This window comes from Ostrea edulis, chromosome 4 (genome assembly GCF_947568905.1).
Source record: "Ostrea edulis chromosome 4, xbOstEdul1.1, whole genome shotgun sequence".
NCBI lineage: Eukaryota > Metazoa > Mollusca > Bivalvia > Ostreida > Ostreidae > Ostrea > Ostrea edulis.
In genome coordinates this window covers 56,329,185-56,347,422 of record NC_079167.1, presented here as the reverse complement: position 1 = coordinate 56,347,422, position 18,238 = coordinate 56,329,185, and the positions used below count along the sequence as shown (strand labels likewise).

General features: G+C 33.6%; 1 protein-coding gene across 8 annotated transcripts in view; it reads right to left on the bottom strand.

The window, feature by feature from the left end:
• LOC125670434 (sperm flagellar protein 2-like) overlaps positions 1-18,238 on the bottom strand; it is a 31,631-nt gene that overhangs the window by 8,846 nt on the left and 4,547 nt on the right. The window contains exons 5-30 of one of the 8 annotated variants that reach the window (XM_048905604.2): positions 14,361-14,454; positions 14,039-14,112; positions 13,469-13,673; positions 12,959-13,147; positions 12,537-12,724; positions 12,170-12,335; positions 11,893-12,009; positions 11,232-11,334; positions 10,900-10,985; positions 10,769-10,798; positions 9,677-9,737; positions 8,777-8,830; positions 7,776-7,942; positions 7,318-7,332; positions 5,732-5,835; positions 4,999-5,261; positions 4,654-4,789; positions 4,405-4,546; positions 4,039-4,101; positions 3,799-3,877; positions 3,377-3,514; positions 2,632-2,780; positions 2,230-2,357; positions 1,971-2,037; positions 797-1,123; positions 3-259 (exon numbers count right to left, since the gene is read on the bottom strand). In XM_048905604.2, coding sequence (XP_048761561.2) covers positions 3-259; positions 797-1,123; positions 1,971-2,037; positions 2,230-2,357; positions 2,632-2,780; positions 3,377-3,514; positions 3,799-3,877; positions 4,039-4,101; positions 4,405-4,546; positions 4,654-4,789; positions 4,999-5,261; positions 5,732-5,835; positions 7,318-7,332; positions 7,776-7,942; positions 8,777-8,830; positions 9,677-9,737; positions 10,769-10,798; positions 10,900-10,985; positions 11,232-11,334; positions 11,893-12,009; positions 12,170-12,335; positions 12,537-12,724; positions 12,959-13,147; positions 13,469-13,673; positions 14,039-14,112; positions 14,361-14,454 — 3,402 coding nt within the window. The remainder of the gene's footprint in view (positions 1-2; positions 260-796; positions 1,124-1,970; positions 2,038-2,229; positions 2,358-2,631; positions 2,781-3,376; positions 3,515-3,798; positions 3,878-4,038; positions 4,102-4,404; positions 4,547-4,653; positions 4,790-4,998; positions 5,262-5,731; positions 5,836-7,317; positions 7,333-7,775; positions 7,943-8,776; positions 8,831-9,676; positions 9,738-10,768; positions 10,799-10,899; positions 10,986-11,231; positions 11,335-11,892; positions 12,010-12,169; positions 12,336-12,536; positions 12,725-12,958; positions 13,148-13,468; positions 13,674-14,038; positions 14,113-14,360; positions 14,455-18,238) is intronic. The other 7 variants (XM_048905605.2, XM_048905607.2, XM_048905606.2 and 4 more) reach the window with 7 other exon arrangements.

The following is an 18,238-nucleotide window of genomic DNA, read 5'->3' as shown; positions in this document are numbered from 1 at the left end:
ACTTCTTTTTGCCTGTCTCATCCGCTGGTGTTTGATCACTTGCTTCTTTCTTTTCCTTGCTCTTGTCTCGTTTCTTGGCGGAGGGAGTTCTGGATTTCCTTTCCTTCGGGGATTTTGGTGATTTAGAACGACCAGATTTTGAGCGACCAGACTTGGGACGGTCTGATTTAGCACTGTCTCTTCTCTCCTCTGCTGGGGGTGGGTTGGATGCTGTCTCACTCTCAGATTTATCAGGAGACTCAGCTCTCTCCACTGGAAGCTTTAGAAACAATCAAGAGACATGCAGATTTTGCAGATATTCAACAATTTCTGTACACAGTAAAGGATGTACTTCAAACTCCTGTGACCTAGACCTTTTCAACATGACCCCGAGTCATAGTAATGGTATCCACTCTATTTGTAAGCTGTGTCTGACATCTAATACAAAATCAAAGTCAGAATTTTACAATTTATTTATGGTGCAATGACGCATGATGACGATCATAACATCTTTCTAACCAGCCATCATCGTGTTAAAACTTATTTTGTAAAAAATTATGACCTTAGCAGGATTTTCATTCATAATTTATGTGACCTTGATCAGATTTCATGACAAAGTTTTTTGTGTATGGTTCTAATATTTCTCTAGTGAAAATTTTCACAGGTAGACAGTTGTTTTTCCCTTACCTTCATTTGCTAGTTTGAAGGGGTATAAAGTTTGGATATTGATAAAATTATGTCCATGATTTGATTATTATCATGTCAAAGTTTTCTTTTCCTAGGCAATAAACTCTTAAGACACAATTTCAAAAACTACCTCAATGAGAGGAATCCTGGAAAAGTTAGTATTGAGTTCCTCAGGATAGTGTCCATCCATGCCTTTATAATAATCTTTCAACATTCGAACTGTATCCTGGTATCTGTCAACTTCACCCTGCATCTGAGTCAAGTAGAAATTACTGAGCAGTCCCAGTCGATCGTCCAACCAACCGTCGTCCATGATGGCCTGCCTTTCCTTCTCAGCCTGTGCCTTGCGTTCATCACAGATGTCCCATAATTTGACCCTGAGGTCATCCACCCGTTGGTGAAGTTCTGCTTTGGTTTCTTCGTCCTCTCGCATGTCATCTGGTACATCATTATATTCCTGTAACAGGAGAACCAATTACAATTATCAATTACCTGATACAAGACTAACTTTTAGTAGCCACTAATCTAAATTTATTTGAGAATTGCCAATGAGAAAACCTTTTAGCGACGAGTAATGTTCATAAATGAGCCGACATATATATGATATGCATAGCAACTGGTTCATAATGATACGTATTTCATATATAACTTTCTCACCGTCAAATGACATTGCTAACAATGATCCCTGTTAATTTATCTCAGGAGGAAGATTTTTTACTAGCTTTATTTTCATCATTTTTATGTTTGATGGGTAACATATAACTCTATATAATTTTACAACATAATATATACAGCAAGTACAAAAGGGTCAGATATTGTATCTTATTTGTATGGTGCATATCGCTATGTATATAGTAAGTACAAAAAGATCAGATATTGTATCCTAATCACAGTATAGTATCTCATATAGACATGTACCACAACTGTAATGTGGTATATATGTGTAAGGGATGATCTATGCTACTTCTTTGATGATGGAAACTGCTAACAACTTATAGATAGGGATGTTTGATACACAGTCTTCCTACTAGATCTGGCTGGTGGGCTAACCCTTTAGCTCGATTGGTAGAGCTCTGTTGTGTCAGAGGTACCGGGTTCAATCCTCAGCAGAGGCATAAACCAGTCTCTGTTACACATACTGAAAGTTTAACATTGCCAGAGAGGGGAATGAAATATTTCCTATCATAATCGGGTAGTGTACGTACGTAATTTTTGGCTTATATTGAGAAGGGCAGAGTGTATCTTCTATTAATATCTGATATGCTTTAAACATCAACCTGACTATTTAATCAAATTAGACTGACCTTTTGCCATTGGTTAACATAAACCTCCTTATTGTCTGGTCGACGTAGATAAGCAAGATAGTCCTTTCTACAAAACAGACACAAATAATTCAGACGCAAAATTACGGAATGAATTGAAAACCTTTTAAATTCAAACTCTTCAATTATTTGTAAAAGCACATTTTGTGAATTGCAGTATTTATTTCTTCACCCAAAAAGATAAGGCAGTCTATTATCAAAGGCATTTAAAAAATGTAACAGTTATAGATAAATGGCATACTTGATCTGAAAGAAGTATCTGTAGATGTTCTCTCTTTCCTCTCTCAGCTTACGGAAAACATGTTTACTGTTCCCAACATAAGTTTTTTCCACATTCTCCCAGTATTTAGCCAAAACTTCTGCCAGTTCCTGTTAAAGGGGAAAGAAATCTTTCATTAATACAGCAAATATGAGACTGGAGTGAAGAGCCTCCAAATTTACAATAAACATGGACTGAAAACTCATAAAAATTCACCATTTCATGCAAGTATCTTTCTACAATGTGAGAGTACAAGACAGTTTTGATATTTCATTACAAACAATAATCAAAAATCTCACAATAGAATTCTTATTAACATTTTTTGCCAATCCAGTCTTTAAACTGTGAATATTTGCTCTGGAATAAAAAGAAATTAACTCTTACTTTTTCAAGAGGCAGATTGACAAATTCCCACTCCTCTGATCCCGGTTCTGGTGGGGGTGGACCCGTTGGTTCTTGTGGTTCCGGTTCTGGTTCTGGTTCAGGGGTCTTACCCTTCTTACCAGACCCTTTCTTTGACTTTGGTGATGAACCTAATAAACAGCACCACATTAAATATCACAAAGCATATAAATACAGCAAGATATGACAGAAAAAGAAGTGCCAAGGAAAAAATCATTGTAGTTTGTTGAAAGTAAAACTTGCTTGCTTTTTTTAAGATTTAATTTGCTAACCTTGGAGAATGATATTCATTTCAATATAAGTAGAGCATGTTTGTGTTCTGTTTTTCAGTAACCTACTGCAATGCCAATTGTTCCATGTCTTTCATCAAATTAAAATTCATTTTTAATAATTTTTCGACAAATATCTTCTAACCGAATGTGAACCTAATCCTTGCTTTATTTTAAGGGTCCATTGCTGACCGAGAAAACAAATTAGGGAATAACTGTCTTCTTCTTTGGTATTGGTAGCAAAATTCGTTTCAATGAATCACAAAAATATTTACATTTGACATTTTTGCATTATTCTACTAACAAAAGCTTCAATTATGTCCCGTTGCAGCTCGATTGATTAACTACCTCAAATCTCAGTGCATTTAGCCAATCAAAATGCAGATAATAAAAAAGTTGCATAAAAAAATGTTCAACAATGCTGAAGAATTTCTTCCACAGGCAGGAGAATGTCTCACCTCTGCTTCCTTTCTTACTTCCTGCCTCGGACTTCTTACTATTGGCGCTCCGTTTGGGAGAGGAGCTCTTATCTCGACCCTTTTTATCTTTGGGCGATTTACTTCTGGATGAAGATGGTCGAGATTTCTTTCCTGATCCTGTATTTACCATAAAGATAGAATGAAAATAATTAACATCTGATTCTGGGGCCATCAAACCACAATATGTTCCTTTTATAAAAGTGAGATTTATACATGGCCCCATAGTCTAAATTGTATCATTAGTAAATTGAATGCTGTTCTATTTGTATTTGATCTCCTTTGCTCTACAGAATGAGAGTTTATCTTCAGCCGTAAGTAATAAAATCTTTTTTAATTAGAACAGTTATAGTTTAACTGTGTAGCATTACCATTTCTGTTCACTACTTCTACTTTCAGCTTACCTTTTCTGGATGATGATCTGGATGTTTTCTCCTCCGGTGGTGGTTCCTCTTTTGGAGGTTCTGGAGGTGGTGCAGGTGGCTGTATAAACAGAAATCATTTTACTTGGTAATGAAAAATGTCAATGTAAGTTTGATGTTTTCCCTTAGTTTAGTATGGTGGTTTTAAATTTTCTTCTCTAGCCAGGCAGCAGAATAACTGGGTTTTGCTGGTTAATTGTGATAAGAAGTGCTTTCTCTTACCTCTTCTTTCTTTTCCTCCACTGGTTCTGGGACAGGCTCTGGCTCCACTCCAATTCCTTGAAGCTGAAGGAAACCAACACGATGTTTTCAATACAACAGTAAACTTTTGATATGGATGGGTTTTTTCATGGAAATGTTACTTCAAAAATTATTTTGTTTAATACATTGCACATTCGTAACAATATTCATCATATAATTTTCTGATCCATTTCTAAAAAATTATTTCAAAAACATTAACCTCAAAATAATCTGATGAAATTTATGTGCCTACCTTGCTTCTGTTTTAGATCTATTTTAATTTGTTTTGAACTTGATAGATTTGTATTTGCAAATAAAGCATACTTCCATCTTTTGATATATTTTTACCTTGGCCAGTGTATCCTCTAGGATTTTCTCCACTTCTAAATAAACAGAGCGTGCTCCCTGAGAAGCATCTACATGAGCCAGCACTCCAAACTTATTGTACCACTTCTCAATCTTTGGCCAAGAGTCCAAATGTCTTGTTATCCTTAAAAGTTGGTTAACAGATTAGAAAGTTATAAAATCATCCATCTGCATTGTCCAGGAAATAACATGAATAGCAGCATACAAAACAACAAATGACATGAATTATACCTTTGTTGAATTTGATCCTGGTCATGTGACATATCCTGAATGGGGACTACCTGTTCCTGTTTTCCTACCCCTGTCATACTACCCTCTGGTGGTGGTTTGAATTCCTGGTGGTACTGTTCATTGGCTTGCATCCCATCTGAAAGGAGATACAAATAAACCAGAATCAGAAAACTTATATTACATTGTATCACTAATTCAAAGGTACATTCTACATGTAGTTCTGTTGCAGGTATAATATTGACTCCAAATGAAACTTGTCTATCTTATCTAATGCATTTCACAACCACTAAAAAGTATAATCACACTAGTATGTACTGAAAATATAGGATGCATCAAGCTACTTACACAATCGGCCAGCAGACCTCTTAAGACACAGGTCATCAGGAACCTCGAAGTTGATGACCACATCCAGGCCACTGGCAGGTTCTGGGGCTGGCGGGGTCGGACGAGGATCTTTGACAAGGTTAGATTTCTTCATTTTTGCGGTTGATTTGTCACCTTTTTTATCACCAGCAGCAAATCCAGTCAGGGCTTTCTCTAGAACTTTGGCCTGGTAGAGATTGGTGGGAAAACCATCTATCACCCAACCAGTTTCTTCAGGAATCCATCTAAAAACAAATTCCCACAATCATTAAAAAGGTTCTCATTAGTGCAGCAGATATTACTGTTTCTAAAATTACATTGAATAAATTAGGCCATTCATATACGATTAATATCTGGGGCACAATATGATAAACAAAGAAATAATTTGCAAAATATTTGTGAGAGTGTAATTGAGATTGAATTTAACTACCCAGCTTTACATCAGTAACTGATAAGCAAAAGTAACAGAAGCTCCACATAAAAGGTAAATCCATTTTTTGTTTGAATCATGCTTGTGATATCTATAAGCTTCTGTAACTCAATAATTTTGTTAATTCAATGAAAACCTGTAAGAAGTAGGGAATAGGGGGCCACTTTTCGAGAGAGAAAACTTAACTCATAGAGAAAATTTGTCCAAGAGTATATTAGGGCATTTTAACACCCCCCCCCCCCCTCCTACAGGCCTGCAACTGAAGATGGAGTTTTCTGTTCTTACCTGATTGTTTCTATGAGTATATCTACGATCACTTGATCATCAATGGCTTGCCCTTTCTTTAGGTATTTCAGGGCCTTGGCTCCAAGTTTTGCTTTCGGAGTTGGCTTTGAAATAGAATTTTAAACAAATTATTACCATCATATGATGTCTAAATTTGTGATACACAGATATTAGTAGATTAAATCATATGGGAGAAAGGTTCCAAATACACAAAAATCTGGTTAGAGAAATGTTAAAAGTTTTTAGCAATAAACTATTTAGACATTAATTTTTAAGGAATTTGAAATTAAGAATGAAAGTAAGTACTGTATGTATACAGGGAAATTTTTGCCACATGATAATTTCATCCAAGTGCAATAAAAAATTATCTTGCATGCTGAAATTTAAATTGGTTCAAAGTCATTTTTTCCTACTTTTAAGAAATGAATGAATCTCTATTCACCCAGTTTCAAATTTGCCCATTTCTGATAAAGGTGGAATGGGCGAAAATAAACAGGGGCAAAGGCAAAATTTACCCTGTACACACACAGTATTGTAAGTTACTTTTGTCAAACATTGAAACTGTAAGATAGTATGTTATTTGCAAAGAATGAACTACTTGAATCAAGCTATTTAGTCATGCATATGAAGTAGACAACCAGTTTGTAAAGAATTTCATTGTCAAAATCTTAAAAAATCTCACACATATTTACTAGAAATCCATAAAGTTTAACATAGATTGATACCACAGTTGCAAAATGCTGACTTTAAACAAGATTATTGATACCCCTGTAACATTAATTTATTTGTCAGTAGCCTGCCTCAGTTTAAAAATTTTATCATATGCAGAACATGCTCTTCCATATCAAATAACTTGAGAGAATCAACTAAAGACATTATACACCAAATGCAGGTGATAATGGATTATTGTTACATAAATATGGGAACTGGGAAGTTGATGATGAAGAAGCTAAAGTTATCCGTTTTGCAAAGATACATTAAAAAAGTAATTCTGTTTCTTTTTAAACATTTGTCAGAATGCCATTTTAGAGTTTTCAAACCCAATTAATATTGCAGTTTTCAAATTTATCCAATGAGATGCACAAAATGTGAAATTGAACGTAATGGTCATATACAGTTTGATTTCAAACTTATATATCAAATTTTTACATTTCAAATAAAATTGCTTCCTAATTGTTAATGATATATTGTTATTTCATGCATGTTGTGAACAAGGCTGAAACATACATATACTGTCAATGTCCTATTGGTTTACAACCTTGGTTGCCATGATATTGCCTTCTTTTATTAGGCTTACCCTTTTTCTGACATACAAAAACATTATATAGTGTGTTTATATCAAATAGTGCACCCACTACCAAGTCCAAGTCACAATTGTGAACAGCGTTAATTTTTGCTTTGTCTAAACAGTAATAATTCTTGTGCAAAATGTCAAAACAGTGACAATAACTTGTGCAAAAATGCTAGTTGAACTCCATCCATCAAACATGCATATATAATACAATGCTGTGAGCATGATGAACTTGTCATGTTCATTCTAGGTACTATGTGGTATATATCTGCTGGACAGAACAAAAATCTGATACCTCAGGCTCGTCAGGCTAATATAGAATAAAGTATCATGAACTTAATGAAATAACTATTTCCTAGCTTAAATTGGTACACAGAAATGTGTAACTTGTAATAAGGCATTTTTGACAAACTTGAAAAAAATAGTATTTTGTTGAATAGTTTAAGTACAAATATGTGTACTCTTGTTTCGAAATAAACAGTGTCCTCTAAATGATAATTAATCAGTGATTTTTACGTCTAGATTTAGTAGAAATAAAGTAAAGTACTAGTAAACAACTACTTTGCAAAATGAAAGTTTTATTCAAATTATAATTCAAATTGAAAAATTAAAAAAATGTAATATATTTACATGCAAAATATTAAACAAAATATAATTTTCTTTCCTTTCATCAACTTTTTTCTCTCATTTTGCTATTTCTTGTTTTTTTCTTCAATTTTTTACAAGAGAATTTATTTTCCTGGAAATACCTACCACTAGTTTCTTTTCCTTCGACAATTTGGACTTTGTCCTTTTGAGAGGACTGGGAGGGGGAAGTTCTTGGGGTTGGGGTTGTTCTGTGGCTGGCGGAGCTGTGGGATCAGGATCTGTCTTTGGAACCTCCTCTGTCTGGTTATCAGAAGGTGGGGCCACATCTGTCTCTACAGAAAATTCATGGACATCTCCAGTTAAAATATAGTTCTTAATTCCACAATGCATCATTCTTTCAGTTTTTCCCCATTTGGTTTTGTTTTATTTAGCTGCAGAACTACTAATCACTAATTAAGCTTCCTAGCCTAAAAAATTTAGACAACTTCCATCTGATTTTTCAGTGGGGCAATTTCCATTCTGCAACTACCAGTATATTTCAATATTTGGTAAAAAGGGGATGTTTTAGTATAATGTAATTACTTTTACTTGCATTCAAATTGTGAACAAGTATTAGTGTCAATATTCTATCAATAACATAATATTTCCATTGAATCAAAGTATCAAAGATTATTTGTTGATGCTACAAAATGTATTTGCATAATTGCTTTAAGTTGGAAAATTCTTTGGGGTCTGAAAATGGAAATAATTGTGTTTTGATGAACACATTTTTAATAGAATCACCAATCATTTTCTTTTCACAAAGGTCCAGATGAATTGTGAAAAACACAAGTGTTGTGTTAGTTTACCTTTGTAAAAGAAAATCAAAATTATGAATTTTCCATCAACCAAAATTTTCTCAAATGAAAGGTCAAAGGTCCTATAATCAGTATTTACATTTTCTATGCATAGTCACTGTAATCTGATTAGTAAACGAAATCTACAAGAAAATCTACACGTACAATACATCGAAATTACAAAGGAATTACTAGAACTGTTACAGAGAAATTTAACATAGGTCTCCAGAATGCAGTTTGATACGATTTCATAAATCAAGAAAAATGGACAGATGGAAAAGAGAGATAAAAGCTCCATGCACACAGGCTGAAACAGACAGCTACTAATACCTGGTAGGGTAATTGAGCCTTCCCCAGTCGGGGCACGAATATTTATTGTAATTCCTATAGAGAAAATAAGGCTTCAAATGTTAGTTGTAAATACAGAAATATTAAATTCCTCTCACTCAGAAATGCATGAATCAAATGCTTTATGAAATTTGGAGAATATTAATGTGGAAACTAAATTGATGATTGTGAAACCTACTATGTACTGTGTTTTGTTGTGATTTTTCCAAGACTATTGGTACATGTACCTGACATTTCAAGGCATTTCATTTTTTTTTTTGCTAAATAAACTCATTGACAAAAGTGGTTTTTAAATCAAAAGTTTTTTTTTCACGTGTGGCATGATTATCTACACAATTAACATATAATTCAAATTTATACATATATTTTTGTAGTAAGAGTACAATGTCTTTAAATACCATCCAATAACAAGTGCACTTATTTTTGCATACTGGTATCAAACATTGGACTACTAATTATTTGATACAAATGAGTAGGTGATGTCTATGTTACACTACAATCATACTGTAACATGTATATTTAGTAATGGTCAAGGATTACTGGAACTAGTAAACTCATCACTGGGAAATTTAAGGCATCAAAGTACTGTATTCAAAATTACTAATACATATATACGGAATATAGTTACAAGAGAAAAAATAAATTTGTTGAATGAAGCTATTACACTCACTGCAAAGCAAGGGTATGAAATGTCCTTTGGATATATTTATATACCAGAACGATTATCATTAAGGATCAACTTTGAGGACAAGTTAGGCTATTACTAGTTTCCTCTGAATGTGTTTCTTAAATTCTCAGAAATGAGTTAGTAGATAGATAAAGAATAAAACTTTGGTTCAGAATTTGTGGTCATTGTGATAAAGCTAAAATGAGGTCCCTTACCTGCAGGCTGTAGAGCCTGGTCTGAAGGGGCTGCATCCTTAATTTCTTCCACTTCTGGTTCCTGTAAGAAATTTGCGAGAGCAATATGAAACATGTGGCAAATTTACTTTCAGTGATGTTTTTTTAAACATAGAGAATGTAAAAGGCTGATTTCATGGCTAGCTAAGCTTGAAAATTGCTCTAATCTCCCAGTATCCAATGAATGGGTGACTTCAAGTTCAAAGCAAGTAATAAGGAATAAATGTTTGTTTGTATTATCCCCCATATATATAAAAGCAATGAAATCATTTCATAATTTGCATTTAATCAGTAAAAATCATTATGCAAAAATTACACCATACTCCATACATCCATTGTTTTATATTCCCCATGACATAATCAAACTCTCTCTCTCTCTCTCTCTCTCTCTCTCTCTCTCTCTCTCTCTCTCTCTCTCTCTCTTTCTCTCTCACACACACACACACACACACACACACACTCACACACAAAACTTCTTTTTTCATAAAGTACATGCTTTTTTATGTAAAGCTGATAGGTCACTGCATGTCACAGTACTTTTATCAAGAAATGAAATGCAATGAAACAGCAAAGGTATATTGTAAAGATACAACAAAATATACTGAACAGTGACTCTTTCTTCTTTGGTTGATGCATAAAACTGCTTATAACAAGGATGATATGAGAATGAGAATAATCTCATTTACTTTATAAAGTCTCAATACTTGTATGAAACAGTAGAATATTTAACAAAGTTAATGTACAATTTCTTGGGGGAAAAACCACAATATTGACAAACAAGAATGCAGGCTTCATATCTAAGTATTAGTTAAATATCAGATCAATCATGTTGTACACTTTGTGAGAAATGATAACAAGTCTTCTGTATTATACATTAACATTAGTACATTTCATCTGAACTTGCATGCCTGTAGTTCAAAATGGTATGATCTAGCAACTACTTAATACATGTACATTATTATGAATTTAAAAGTATGTGCATATGCAAAACTTTCAAGATTTCAGTGTGATTGGAATACTTAGCAGTATAATGATATAAAAGCATTCATTAGGCATGCATACAAAATAATGTACCTTTTTTACTTTGTTTGATTTTTTCTTGTCCTTCAATAATTAAGGCAAAGAAAATGAGATATCTATTAAACTCCATTATATTTTGGATGAAAAGAAAAAAATGTATGTCTGATAGATCAACAAGTTCATACCTGGACTGCCATTGTTTCTCCATTCTCATGGGCCTGCACAGCCTCACTGACCAGTGTGTCCACATCTAAAACTTGCAGTCTGTGTTCTGTAAGGGGAGAACAATGCAATTATGACTATTTATTTCATTGCATTTTAGAATTTTTATTATCAACTCTATAAATTATGATCACCCATACAAATTTTGTTTTCTCTTCAGAAGTTTGACAACATTCTATATCATTATTTAACATCAAAGAAATATCAACAAGTGTGAGGTCATACTAAGATTTAATTTTTTTAAAAATCAAATTCAAATTCTAACGAATTGAATGTTTTTCTGACATAACCTTACCTTTAGCCAATTGTTGAACAACAGTACTCTTTCCACTGAACACTTTCCCTAGAACACATGCTCTGATAGGGAAGGCAGGAAACTCTGGAGGTGGTGGGGGTGGCTAAGAAATATGATTTAGAGTGTGATTACTTGTTGAGCTACATGTTCAATATCATAGCTATATTCTAATTTATACTGGCTTTCTTTGCATTGATGAATTTTAAAATTTACCATAGTGAGAACTGTCTAATCAAACAAGTGCATTCCATTTTGCTGGGCATTCCGACCCTTATTTTCATTCTCAATTTCATATGTTTATTGAATTCACATTGTTTAATCCAAAACACTGTATTCTGACAAAACGTTTGTCTCCCAGTGGATGTCGGATTAGGCAGGTTTCAATGTATATGTACAGTTGAACTTAGGTATTTCGAACTCTGATATATTGAATACCATGGATATGTTGAAGTGATTCGAAAGTTCCAACCACTTATTCTTTAAGTATTTTACCCTCAATATCTCGAATCTTTGGATACCTTGAAGTTTTTTCTCTGTTCCATTGAGTTTGATATAACGAGGTTTGACTGTATTTAGTATGTTTATACCAGGTATCTTATTCATTAGAGGTAAACATATATTTTAACATTATATAACATAAACTTATGCAACGTAAACTTACAGTTGGGGGCGAGACCATGTTGAAGAGCCTCTGGATGACATGCCCTGTGATGGGGTTGTCTCGTGGTGGCTGAGTCACTTCACCACTGTCTGGTGGCTGCCACTCTCCTGTCATAGTCTAAAATTCAAATGTAAAACCATATGTATATCTACATAAATATTTAACATCTTTATCTAAGAAATTAAGTTCATGATATTTCTGATTTGAAATGCTTTAGTACTGTTTAAAACAATACACTAATCAATATTATTACTGAGCCAAAATGGATAATTCTTACCTTATATTCACCGAAGTCACCCTCATCTAGCAAGGCCTGCCTTTCTTCCTCCAGTATCTGCTCTGGGGAGGGTTCTGTAGACTCTGGGGGAGGGGCTTGTTCATATAAAGGCTTACCAGCAATGAACAAAGACTTCCACTCCCTCATTAACTTAGCTGGTACTAATCTGAAATCAGCAAGTAGTCAAAATCATGTTCCGTGTATCAAAAAATGAAAATATAAGACAGTTTATTAAACACAAAATGTTTGATAAGTGAGTCTTATGAATATAGATCTACACCATGTGCCATCAAATACCCTATGGTGTCTATGGAGATTGAGAAATCAGCTTGTTGCTCACAGTGACCAGAAACTTGTAATCACTCACTTTTCAGTCAGTTCTCTGTACTCGGCCACTTTGCAAGCGAAGTCCACCAGCTGGTTTACAACTTCATTACAGCTCTCGTAGTGCTTGGTGTACCTGGCCTCTGCACGTTCAGCTGCAATCTTATCATGCAGTTCCTGGTCTTTTTTGGTCTGCTCTTCATATTCCAGTTTTGCCAAACGAGCCATTTCCTTTATAAGAAGAAATAGTAAAGTTTTAGGCAATCTTGGTGACATTTTCACATACATGCAAAAAAAATATTAACAATATCAAAAACACAAACAATGATTTTCGGGAAAACATTGACACGTGCACATCTCCATTTTAAGTGCACTTATTTTCATATGATGCTGTAAATTGCTGCAATGAATAATATCAGTTCCATCAGTTCCTGATAACGTCAATAAATTTTGCTGTAAACTCACAGACTCTCTGTTGAGAGCATCCTCAAAGTCCTTTAGCCTTCGCTCCTCGTACTGCTTCTCACGGATGATCCTGTTCTTTCTGATGATTTCCTTCTCGTGCCTGGCCTGCAACAGCTGTACTGCAATCCTTCTCTCCTGTTGGGACTGCCTCATCAAGCGATTCACCAACATCTCTTCCCGTCTGGCTTCCTATATATACAGGAAAGTCAAATTTTTATTTGCTCTCTAAGCTTTACTAATAGTGAATTTGTGTGCCAATTTATCATTCATGCCAAAGTATAAATCTGTATACATTTAATGGAGAGATATTGATTGCACTGGTTTATGATTGTGGATATTGTTCATGAGCTACAACCGCATAATTTTGAAATCCTAACATAAGTAAATAATGTAACACAATACATTTTCTTGTTCTTTGTCGAACTTTTTTTTCTTTATGGTTATAAAATGTCTGTTTTTGTTGTCATGTTACATAATAATCGAGTTTCTTCTTCATTTACATTCCCTGACCTCTTGAGATTCATGGGCCTTCATTTGATCCACCAGAACCTTCCGCCTTCTCTTTTCCCGCTCAGCTCGAGCAGACTCGTCTTCATGCAGCCTCTTTCTGATCTTCCCAATGTAGTCATCATTTGAGGCAGGCTTGATGAGCTCAATGGCATCCATCAAACGATCCTCATCTCTGGTCAAAATGTACTGCACATCTATTACCTCTCTGCAAATGAATGAGTACATTTCAAACACCTTAATGATAATGAAATGATTATACTAAGCATTTTGAAATATGTATATAAAATCATCTGAATTTCTTATAACAATTCAAAGCTCATCCCTTTCACTCTTCAACCTCTACACTAAAATGCAATTTCAGATCATTATAGTTTATCATGGCATAGTAAAAGTCTAATCTCGGTTCTGTAATTACCACAAATTGTGACAATGGTAGGCAAGTACTAGTATTTAGGTATATAGTAAAATGCATAGAATTTTTCATCATATTTCCTCTACTTACATAATACAACACCCTTAGAATAAACATTTCAAAACAAATTAGAGAATTTGAACTGTATAGATCCCTACCCATCATCATCTTTGGATGGGGGCAAAATCATCTTCATTTTGTCTTCAAACTGAGAAATGGCATCTACTGTTTCCTACAAATAAAATATAATTTCTTCTGATTTATCATAATCAAACCCCCGAATCATTGAAATAAAACTGTTCTCTAAAAACGATCATGTTTCTATGTACCTCCCTAATTACTGGATGGTATTAATTGTAAACTTAGAAAATGCATCATTTATTATGGGGTTCAAACTTGTTTCATCAAAGTAAAGGCAAATGCTATATGCAGGCAAGTTTACACCAAAAATTCTTACATCTCATGAATTTAGTAACTTACAGACGCTTCCCTTCGTCTCCTGATTTCTCTCCTCCTTTGGATGGCTTTTGCCGTCTGCTCTGGTGGTGGCTTTGGGATATTGACAGTGGCCGCTCTACAAGTTTATCATTTAAATGCAAAATTAGTCACTCGTTTTGGTTTGATCATAATCACAATAGTACTAACTCATTAATTCAATTGATATTAGTCAATTCTTATTAATCTTGAAATCATTTTGCATGCAATTAATAGTTGTACTACATATATAAGATGGTACAATCTTATACATAAAATTCAGATATAATAATGAATGTTTAGACTTTAGAGAGACCATTAAATGATTTCATTATGACCATATCCTCCTTTCATCTATTGAGTCTGACTGACTATATGTAAAATGAGTTAGCATTTGTGAAACTATTTCATTATTGCATGTGCTTTTATAATCCTAGAAATTAGTCAATTTCATTTCAAATGTCAAAACAAATAAATCTGAATGAACATTATATTAGCTCTAGTAATTAGTCTCTATCTGTCTGTATATGTATTATTCATCAATCAATAGCATGGTAGGGAGTGTCAAATGAGCACAAAATTTTATGATTTTCAAGTATCAAATTTATTCAAGTTAGATGTGAAATACATGTAATTAACAAATCATGTATTTCACATGGATATAGCATTTTGCTACATGGATTTTACAATATGCAATTTTTAAAAAAAACCCTGATAAAATGTGTAATTCAATGATATAGGGGCTATTCCAGCAAAACAAATATGGAGAGGGGGGGGGGGGGGGAGGGAAGGCACTTTATTTTTAAGTCAGCCACCCATACAATTAAATTTTCCTCTGCTACCACCACCCATACAAATAGATTCTCCCCTGCCACCACCACCCATACAAATAGAATTAAGAATTCAATACTGAAACCACCTGTATATTGAGATTTTCCTTTAAAGGTAGAGTTCAGTTTCAACAAGTTCATATTGGTCTTAATCCTATGTGCATGCAACTATTTTTTAGATAAGCCAGAATTTGTGGTGATTTATATGAACAAATTACCCAAATTTAAATGAATTTTGACTACATTAATGTGAATAAGTATTCAAACATTGATATTGTAATTTGTGATCCATTCTCTAGCCAAACTCAAACTGTAATGTCATCTTAAGCATGTTGATTCTAATAGTTAACAGAAGGTTCGCTCATACCAAAATTATTACACTACCCTAGTGGCCTAATGTTTAGCATTTGGTCTTTTAGCAGTGTTGTAGGTTCGAACCTTGCCCTTGACATAGGCCTATGTGTTAAAACAGGTTGTACATGTTGGTGTTTCAGACACGTGTGGCACATCACAACATTCTGAGAAAATTTGGGCATCTTTTTAAAAACTTTACATGAATGTGGATATCATTATTACCTTGAAAGACCTGACAATAATTGCCTAAGCCATTGGCTGATAAAAATGTGGAAACATGTTTCGGTGGGCTTATGGCTGCAACTTCTTTGTTAACTCGTACATATATTTTCTTCTCGTTCCCTTCCGAGTTTGCTAAAAATATCCCTTAATAGATCATATCTGGAGATGGTGTTGCTTCTAATCATGTCACTCCAACAGAAAACATTTCGTTTTCATTTATTCATTTATTATTGTTGTCATTTCTACACAAACTGAAACATTTACTTTGATTAGAGTTATCTGCCCATTTATCAATCTTTTTTCGTACATAATGTAGGATGGCGCCTCTTTTTTTCTTCCTCTTCTTTTATAATAAATGAAACGCAACATGATACAGACTCTGTAATGTCTTAATTTTTATCATAATTCACTAGCACCCATATTTTTTTTAACCTAGAAGATAACCACCCATACAAATACATTTTCCCAACTCACCACTACCCATACAAATATATTTTCCCAAATCACCCCCACCCATCCAAAAAAATATCAACTGCCTTCCATCCCCCCAATATGTTTTTTGCTGGAATAGCCCTAATAAAATTTCAATATTGAAACAATTCATACAATTTTATCATCTACAATCCACCAGTGCAACCATAAAAATATTGAATAATAAAAACCCAGGTAAATTGTAAATGCATGAGTGAATATAAATACCTAGAGTTTTGAATAAGAGACCATTACATCCACAAAATAGTAAAAATTCCAAAACCAATACTGTATTTTCTGTATACATTAACATATATGGGGTTTTACTTTTCAAATTGTTGATGTAATTTCTCAATATTTTGGAGAAATTTGCCATTATCCTCATAAAAGTTTGATAAAATTTCCACAATAGAACCAACAGTCCACTAAAAGATGAGGATTCTATCATATAACCTGCTTTTCATTTAATAATTGTATTTCAATATAAGCCTTACAAAATCTTCATTTTAGCAACAATTTCAAGAGATGGACTCCCCATTTATCAAGACAAAACTCTGGGCAAAACACTTTCATTTCCCATCAGTATGTAATGGAAGTACAGACAAAATTTGGCTTAAATTTCCTGCACAATGTGATTGGAGGGGGGAGGGGTAAAGATATATATAAGACAATGGGATTACATCATTTCATTCATTGTCACTCACATCTTCCAAATATAACTTGGGCATATCTTATACATTTTACGGTAATGGCTACTAGGAGTATCAATAAAAGTGTATCATTTAAATAAAATTTTCATAGATCTGTTTAAATGCTATTTTTCTTGTTGAATGGGGAAAAAATCAAGGGCAACTGAACCCAACACAAGCTTAATTATCCATCTCATTTTCCTCTCATATGGATATTTGATTGTCATACATTGTGTCCTAGCTTGCACTGCACATTTTCAAGATAAAATACCACATGGGTGGTCAAATGATATATTACACATGTTATATAAAATGAATATGGATAAGCATGTGTCAATCATAGCATAGTGTGCAAAATTACAATTTTGGCTATTGCAAAATATCAAGAACAAAATTTGCTTCATTCATTTTTTGCAAAAAGCAATGCTGTTCGTTCATCATAGCTAGCAACAAGAACACTATATAAGTACTAAGATATATACATATATGGACAACATAAAGACCATATAAGCATTGTGGGTAATTGGAGTACAGGATCTGCAGACTCTACTACTCTTGTTGCCTTTTTGGGTTTTTTTTAAAGATACTCTGTGTAAAAGAACATTGCACGGTGTAAATATGTCAACTGACTGGTTTGATACAAAAGCTTACGAATTAAAACCAAAGAGTGTTTTAATGGATACATGTTAATGGAATCTATTATTACTTTCAGGTATGTAGGTAATTATGGGACTTGAAATTATAGTAATTGGAAAGGGTGGGCCAACTAATGGGAGGTAACTATGATTTGCACTCAAAGTGTATGAATACTTATTTGATGTCAGATTATCAAATCGTATATGTATAATAATTCCCACGGCCATATGAAAAAATCATTAACTCTTATTTATATTGACTATACTATTGATGCTCTGTTTTATGAATTTACATACAGATCTGTATGGTCAGACCAATAAACAGTAGCCTCAGTGATCGTTCATCAAATATATTCATCTTTTATATTTTAAAATTAAAAAAAACAACCTTGAATTGCTTATGTATGCTACACTAAGCTACAAAACAAAGATCTAAATGTGATTTAAAAACAAGGCGTGACAATATATAAACGCCATGCCTGCTGGAACATCTAACAAAAACTTAAAAGCAACAGATATTGTTTTTACCTTTCTCTACAAAAATGAAACAGAGAGCATTAGATATTATAACCTGCAATGGTTCTGATATTGCTTACATGTAATTCTACAAGAAAATTATTCAATTTATTTCATTCCTTGATAATGGTAAAATGGAATGGATATATACCCAAAAAATGAATTTT